Genomic DNA, 8,675 nt, shown 5'->3' with positions numbered 1-8,675 from the left:
CACACTACCTCCTAGTTGCTTTCCCAAAAGCAGTCGAGACCTCCTTGGTCCCAACTTGTCTGCCAACTATCTGAAATACCAGACTCCCGCCCGGTTGCTGAGCCAAAAGACCCTCAAAAAGTCACCCCAAGCGACTTCCGAAAGAAAACCTCGACTGGCACTAATTCTTGAACCATCACGACACCGACCTGATGCTAAACTGAACGCTACATGACCAATTGTAGTCTGTGTTGGATTAGGTGTCTAAGCCCATAACTATAATTGGTATGCACTTGAAATTGATAATGACATGGTCCTTTTGGGTTGCCTTCACACGTGCAACTAGACATGATGATTAATTGAGGAAGAGGAATAATTTATTAATTAATTAATAAACTAGATTAAATGATTATTAATATGTTATGGAAATAATATATTAATTAGTAATCATATTATTAATTAATATTTAATCAAATTAATTTGGAATTAATTTTGGGATTAAAGGAATTAATTAAAAGTGCATGGACTAAAGTGCAATTGTTCAATAGTTGAACAAAAGGGTCCAAAACCTTCCTAGGGGAAGGGTGGACGGTTTTTAATGGTATATGAAAGATTATTCTAGAGTTTCTAGAATATCTTATCATATATGAATAATCAAAGGAGGTGGATAATTACCATATTTGAGATTAGGGTTATCCATAACATCCTTGGTACACTATAAATAGAACCCAAGAAGGCTTTCAATTTTGGCCACTCTTTTGAGAAGCTAGAACCAAAAATTTCACCTCTTCCTCTCTCATATCATTCTCTAGCATTATGTGTTTGTGAGCCATTAGAGGTGTTACACTTGTGACACTAATTTCTCAAGCTTCAAGATCTACAAGGGATTCATTGTTATTGCAATATAACAATCAGGGTATGTAACCTAACCCTAGTTTTATATGAATTTTGAAAATAGTATACACTTCCTAGGGTTTCTCCATTTGTGTTCAAGTTTGCATGTTCAATTAGAGAAAACCTAGATCCAAAACATTAGGGTTGCATGCACACATAGGAATTGTTGTTTTACTCAAGACCCATCAGTGGTATCATAGACTAGGATTAGTTTTCTGTTGAATATGATGCAATTGTGAATTTTTCAAAGGAGAAGGGAACATAATCGTCATTCTGTTCATGGAACTCGGCAAGTTAGTTCATGAACTCGACGAGTTGGCATGCAAATCGATGAGGTCATTGCCCAACTCGACGAGTTGCACTGTCAGATCCTAAATTTTTGGTTTTGATAATTCTCTCATGGATTGATTAGGATAATTACCTTAAATTTGTTTTAATTTTTTAAAATGGGATATTTTAATCAGTAATTTTGTATCCTTATCATAAATTCATGATTGGGTTAAAGTTTTTGATAAAGATAAAATTAATTTGCTAATTTAATTATTTAAAATTTAACCTAGTAGTTTGGAAAGGTTTTAAAAAAACACACCCTTGGATTTAAAATTTAAAATTTAAATTAAATAGTTTAATTTTGAAATTTTTAAAATTTAGAACCCTAGTATTTTAAAAGTTTCAAATACACCCTTATATATATTGTAAAATTAAATGTTAATATTTATATATATGTATAAGAAAAGTCACTGTTACAGTTAGTAGGCCTCATTCACGAAGCTGGTCTATAAGGGGAGTTTAAGGAAGCGACCTATAAAATGACCGTCATTGGGTATCCAGTCTTACCCGCCGCTCTTTTGATTAGGGGAGGGTCGTTAGCCGAACGGGTTTGATAGGACACTTAATTCTCATTAACAAGTATAATGAAATATATGAAGTAACTAAATATTTTTCATAAAATTCCCAATCTTAATTACTTTAGGAAAATGTGAACTTGATGCTAATCCATGAAATTGCACATTGCACTTTATTAAAGTCGTTTTATCATCTAATTAACATATGTGGTTAACCGACACACTAATATGGACTAATAAAGGGTGGCAGTGGGTAGCTCGTAAATTATTGTTGATTAATGGAGCGTGTGTGGTTAACCGACACATTAATTAGATGATAAATGACATCGAGAGTACCAAACTAATTTGCATGGTTATTCACACATTGTTTGTGATCCTCGGTATCCCAGTCACAAATGGAAAGGGCATAATCGAGATTAAACATGACATTGAATAGTTCAATGAATCTCAAAAGACCTAGGAATTTCATTTAAAACTTAATTCGTTTAAAATTTCGTTTTCGTAGTGATGAAATTGGTAATTTGTCATTTACCTACCTTTAAATAATTTGCAATTGGATTATGACATCCCTCTTCTGAATTGTGAATTATTTAGTTGGATCCTAGCCTTAATATTTCATTTGGGTGTTATGTTAAGGATTTTATTATCTAATCAAATCTTATCATTTTTCTTTTTTAGATGTCAACTTCAAACAATACTTCCGGCTCATCCAACAACAACTCCAACCAGTTCTCGCTCTTGAGCATCTACTCGAAGGTCACCTTTGATGGTTTTAATTTTAATGATTGGATGCGTAACATCAGAATGGCCTTGAGGTTTGAGGACAAGGAATACGTTCTCGAAAAGGAGCTGAACGAGATTGATGAAACTAAATCTACTCCCGAAGAAATTGTTGAATATAAGAGACAATGTAACGATGCTACCAAAGTGGCATGCATCATGATGGCTACTATGACTCCCGAGATGGAAAGGTTCTATGACGACTATTGGCCTTATGAGATGTGCAAGGACTTGATGGAGAATTACCATCAACGAGCCCATCAAGAAAGGTACGAAATAGTCAAGTCACTCATAACAATCAAGATGAAGGATGGAGATTCTGTTACAACCCACTTGCAACGTATGCAACGCTACGTGGATCGTTTGTTGAAGCTCAATGTTAACTTCGATGAGGAATTGGCTATTGACATACTCTTGCACTCATTACCTAGATGTTATGATTAGTTTATTATGGCTTATCATCTGAACAAGGAGGAAACTACATTGAGTCAACTCCAAAGCTTGCTAAGAACCGCCGAGAGTGGGATGAAGGGAAAAAGTATTGCCTCCACTCCTGCTGTTGCTACTGTCTTGGCCATATGGCAAGGGAAAGGGAAAAAGAGGAAAGCTCCCTCGAAACAGAAATGGAAGGGAAAGTCTCAAGTTGGGTCGTCAAGTAATGGCCCCAAAGGCAAATCTAGTTCCGAAGCTCCCCCTGCCTCCGATCCTAAGGAGGCTACTTTCTTTTACTGCCATGACAAGGGGCATTAGAAGAAAAGTTGCCCCAAGTACTTGCAAGACATAAAGGATGGCAAGGTCAAGCCAACCTCGGCAGGTATTTACACTATTCTATCTAAACACTCATCACATTCGAAATCTTGGGTTCTTGATACAAGATGTGGTTTTCATATTTTCTCTAACTTACAGGGACTAAGAAGAAGTGAAGATGTGGAGCATGGGAAGATGAAACTATCAATGGGCAATAGAAGATCGTACCCTGTTACCAAGATTGGTGTTTATTCTTTAGTGCTTAGTAGCGGGTTATGTTTAGATTTAAATAATTGTTGTTACTCGTCAGAAATGACAAGAAATATTATTTCATTTCATGGTTTATATAAACAAGTTTTTAGATATACTTTTGATAATGAGAATGGTTCTATTTATGCTTATTATAACGGTGTATTTTATTTTCAAGCATTACCTTGTGATGTCGTGTATGAAACTGTGATGGTTGTAGACAATTTAACAAATAGTGTGGTGCAAATTGATTCGTCTAATGGTTTAGACAAAGCATGATTGTGGCATTGTCTTCTTGGACATGTCAACAAGAAACACATTTCCCAACTCCAAAAGGACGGAGTGTTGGAATCATTTGACTTAAGGACGGATGATACATGCGAGTCTTGTTTACTTGGAAAAATGACTAAATCACCTTTCACGGGTTCTTATCCAAGAAGTGAGGGATTATTGGATCTCATACACACAGATGTGTATGGGCCCTTCAGATCCACCACAAGGGATGCAAATCGATTTTATGTGACTTTCACCGATGAATATAGCAGATATTGGTATATCTACTTAATTAAGTACAAGTCAGAAACCTTTGAAAAGTTAAAAGAATTCAAACATGAAGTCGAGAATCAATTGGACAGGAAGATCAAGATTCTCGGATCTGATAGGGGGTGGTGAGTATCTTAGTATCGAGTTCCACGACTACCTCAAGGAATGTGGAATTGTTTCACAATTGACACCTCCTAGGACGCCACAACTTAATGGCGTAGCTGAGAGGCGTAATCGAACCTTCTTGGACATTGTTCGTTCCATGATGATTCGAGCTTCACTACCAATCTCATTCTAGGGGTATGCCTTAGAGACTGCCGCCCACATTCTAAATCTTGTTCCGACAAAGAAGGTTGCCAAAACACCTCACGAAATGTGGACATGGAAGGTTACCTCATTAGCACATATCAAGGTTTGGGGTTGTGAAGATTTCGTTAGTCGAGAGACTCACAACAAGCATGAACCTCGTAGTGAGCGATGCATTTTCATCGGCTATCCACATAAGTCCTTTGGGTACTTGTTCTACATACCTAGTGAGAACGGGGTCTTCGTAGCAAGAAGAAGATTCTTTTCGTGAGAGAAAGCTCATATGCAAAGAGGACAGTGGGAGTACGATTGATCTTGAAGAAATTCAAGAACCAAGCAATGAAGGAACCTCTAACACTATCACTCAACTCGAGGAAGAAATTCCCGTTGAACCTATAGACGAGTCGTTACCTCTTAGGCGTTCCACTCGAGTTAGAATGACACCAGAGTTTTATGGTTTCCATATAACTACGGATGGTGATACGTTTATCAGTGATAGTACACTGGTAAATTTGGATGAACCTTCTAACTACATGGAAGCCATGGCGGGCCCTAAGTCTGCTAAATGGAAAGAGGCAATGGACAACGAGATCCAGTCCATGTATGACAATCAAGTTTAGAACTTGGTTGACAATGTGCTAGGTCGAAAGACAGTTGGGTGCAAATGGATCTTCAAGAAGAAGACCGACATGGGAGGAAAGGTGCACACCTTCAAGACTCAACTGGTTGCGAAGGGCTTTACTCAAACCCCAGGGGTTGACTATGATGAGACCTTCTCACCGGTGGCCAAGATTAAATCTATTAGGGTTATGTTAGCCATAGCTGCATTTCATGATAATGAAATTTGGCAGATAGATGTCAAAACCGCTTTCCTTAATGGAAAGTTGGCTGAGGATATTTACATGAGTTAGCCAGAGGGTTTTGTAGATGCTAAATACCCCAATAGAGTGTGTAAGCTTGAGAAATCAATCTATGGATTGAAACAAGCTTCTTGCAGATGGAATCTTTGCTTTGATGAGAAAGTCAAAGAGTTTGGCTTCTCTAGATGCGAGGATGAATCTTGTATATATGTTAAAACTAGTGGGAGTATAGTCACCTTCTTGGTATTGTATGTTGATGACATATTACTTATAGGAAACGAAATTCCAACCTTGCATGAAGTTAAGTCCTGGCCTGGAAAGTGTTTCGCTATGAAGGATCTAGGAGAGGCTACTTATATTCTAGGAATAAGGATTTTGAGAAATAGGAGTAGAAGACTAATTGGACTTAGTCAAAGAACGTATTTGGATAAGGTGCTAAAGAGTTTTAGCCTGGAGAATTCAAAGAAAGGGGAGTTACCTATCCAAAGTAATACCAAGCTGAGTAAGACTCGGAGTCCGAGTACCGATGCAGAGATAGCAGAAATGAGTCGAGTTCCATATGCTTCCACTGTTGGATCGATCATGTATGCTATGACATGTACTCGCCCTGACGTGGCTTTTGCTTTGAGCATGGTTAGTCGATATCAGGGAAATCCGGGTAAAGCTCACTAGATAGCGGTTAAGAACATACTTAAGTATCTGCAAAGAACTAAGGACTGGGTCCTTGTGCTTGGTGGCAGTGATGACTTAAAAGTTACTGCGTATAGTGACGCCAGCTTTCAGACAGACAGAGACAACTTTCGTTCTCAGTCAGGCTGGGTATTTACGCTTAATGGAGGAGCAGTAACTTGGAAAAGTTCCAAGCAGGAGACCGTGGTTGATTCTACTTGTGAATTAGAGTACATTGCCGTGAACGAAGCATCGAAAGAGGCTATATGGTTGAAGAACTTCATTGGAGATCTAGGAGTAGTACCAACCATTGAGGAGCCGATGGAAATTTCTGTGATATTGAATCAGCGGTTGGCTTGACCAAGGAACCAAGAAATCATGGTAGATATAGGCATATCGACAGAAAATATTAATTTATTAGACATCGTGTAGAAGAAGGAAGCCCCATCGTTAAAGAGGGTATCATCAGAAGAGAATCCTACAGATCCCCTCACAAAGGGTCTTAGTAGGATTAAGCATGTTCAGCATGCGAGGAGCATTGGTCTGAAGGTTGATATTAGTTTTAGTGATTAGATAGTTGTTTAGAAACTTGTAACAAATAAATGTAATTGACATTTGATGATTACATAATAGAGATTTATTTATAAGTATCGTTTACTATCTTTTGTCAGTTATTTATCTTTGTGTTTATTTTGCATGTTTTACTTCCCGAATAATTGGATTATTCAAAATATCCAAAGTCGATCATACTTTGGAAGTAAGTCGCGAATTAAGACTGTCATGAATTGGCTTGTAGATTGTCTAAGTCTTTAGACATAGCAATAGTTTGCTGCAACATTCATGAGTGCTTTTGAAATGGGGATTTAAGTATTGGATTAAACCCACGCTTAGTGAATTACTTCATGGGATTTATCACGAGTAATTCTGAGACGATAATATCGTATAATCTTTAAACCGAGATATATGAGTTGTTGTTTACGAGTTGGTTGTGCATTGATAATGCGTAAACGCACCAGTAACTTGGTGTTATAAAACGTATTGTTGTGCATGATTTGATGAGTAAATAGTACAAGCATATGAGTCAAAGTTTATCTGTTCCTTTTGCCCTAAGGGAGGAAAAGCGATATCTTGGGCCCCTCGATGATTTGGTGTTGACTTATGTGTCGGGCCTGGTCAGGACTGAATTGATGTGTTCGATTAAGTTCTTTCTCATTACAAATCAAAAATCGGGAAACAAACTGTTGGACAATGAGAATGATTTTGTTCCATGTCATTTGTTCACATGATATATTGCAGAACGGAGGATTATATGATCACTTATCTTAGGACACGCAACTGACTAGGCCAGAGTTCGATAAAAAGCTATGAGAGTTACGATTGCTTATCAGTTTTTAAAGTCATACCTGCAATTATAGTTATAAGACTTATCCAAGTGGGATACTGTTGGATTTGGTGTCTAAGCCCATAACTATAATTGGTATGTACTTGAAATTAATTGTGACATCGTCCTTTTGGGTTGCCTTCACACATACAACTAGACAAGATGATTAATTGAGGAAGAGGAAGAATTTATTAATTGACTAATATATTAGATTAAATGATTTATTAATATGTTATGGAAATAATATATTAATTAGTAATCATATTATTAATTATTAGTTAAACAAAAATTAATTTTGGGATTAAAGGAATTAATTAAAAGTGCAGGGACTAAAGTGCAATTGTTCGATAGTTGAACAAAAGGGTCCATAACCTTCCTAGGGGAAGGGTGGACAGTTTTTAATGGTATATGAAATATTATTCTAGAGTTTCTAGAATATCTTATCATATATGGATAATCAAAGGAGGTGGATAATTACCATATTTGAGATTAGGGTTATTCATAGCATCCTTGGTACACTATAAATAGAACCCTAGTGGCTTTGAATTTCGGCCACTCTTTTGAGAAGCTAGAACCGAAAATGTCACCTCCTCCACTCTCATACCATTCTCTTGAATTGTGTGTTTGTGAGCCATTAGAGGTGTTACACATGTGACACTAAGTTCTCAAGCTTCAAGATCTACAAGGGATTCATTGTTATTGCAATATAACAATCAAGGTATGTAACCTAACCCTAGTTTTATATGATTTCGAAAATAGTATACACTTCCTAGGGTTTCTCATTTTTTTTTCAAGTTTGCATGTTCAATAAGAGAAAACCTAGATCCAAAGCATTTGGGTTGCATACACACATAGAAATTGTGGTTTTGCTCAAAACCTGTAACACTCTAAATTTTCAAACAAAATTTTCTTTTTTAAAATCACATAAAACCCAATATCACATTTCTCGCGATCCCGAGATGTACCTGAAACACATTTCACACAACACTGTAAACATAAAGCTTAGTGAGTTCCTAAAAATACCACACATAAATAATTAGCCTCTCATGACTATAACTCGATAAGGACCCTCCGGTCATGTGTCTCAGTGAAGACTCTCTGGTCTCACAGCTCAGGTTGGACCCTCCAATCATGTATCTCAGTGACGACCCTCCGGTCTCACAACTCGGTTTGGACCTTATGGTCCTAACTTAAAAAGGCACAGAAACAATATACAACATAAATCACAAAGACGGAATGCATAATATCACATAACTCAGTATAAGCACATAAGACCCTCCGGTCAGTAACTCAGATAAGACCCTCCGGTCACACAGTATTACCAATCAGGTAAGTATAGTGAGAAGACTCACCTCGTAAGTAAGCAAGTAGGTCTCGTACTCCACGAACTGTCTAGAGTCCACCTACATATCATAATCATCT

General features: G+C 37.2%; 1 protein-coding gene across 1 annotated transcript; it reads left to right on the top strand.

Annotated features, from left to right (window-relative positions):
* The first annotated feature begins 1,682 nt into the window (after nucleotides 1-1,682).
* On the top strand, nucleotides 1,683-2,942 carry LOC145127838 (uncharacterized). The gene is made up of 2 exons (XM_079062960.1): nucleotides 1,683-1,751; nucleotides 2,397-2,942. The coding sequence occupies exons 1-2, from the start codon at nucleotides 1,683-1,685 to the stop codon at nucleotides 2,940-2,942; spliced, it is 615 nt and encodes a 204-aa protein (XP_078919086.1).
* Nucleotides 2,943-8,675: the final 5,733 nt, after the last annotated feature.

The sequence above is a fragment of the Lactuca virosa genome, chromosome 7 (assembly GCF_052849685.1).
Source record: "Lactuca virosa cultivar CGN04683 chromosome 7, Lactuca_virosa_CGN04683_v6, whole genome shotgun sequence".
Lineage (NCBI taxonomy): Eukaryota > Viridiplantae > Streptophyta > Magnoliopsida > Asterales > Asteraceae > Lactuca > Lactuca virosa.
Note: the sequence above shows the minus strand (reverse complement) of the source record. Positions and strands in the feature narration are given on the sequence as shown.

Coding starts and splice junctions, on each gene's coding strand:
- LOC145127838 (XM_079062960.1), top strand. CDS start 1,683: ATGACCGTCATTGGGTATCCAGTCTTACCCGCCGCTCTTTTGATTAGG. Junction 1,752..2,396: donor GAGGGTCGTTAGCCGAACGG/GTTTGATAGGAC, acceptor TTTCTTTTTTAG/ATGTCAACTTCAAACAATAC.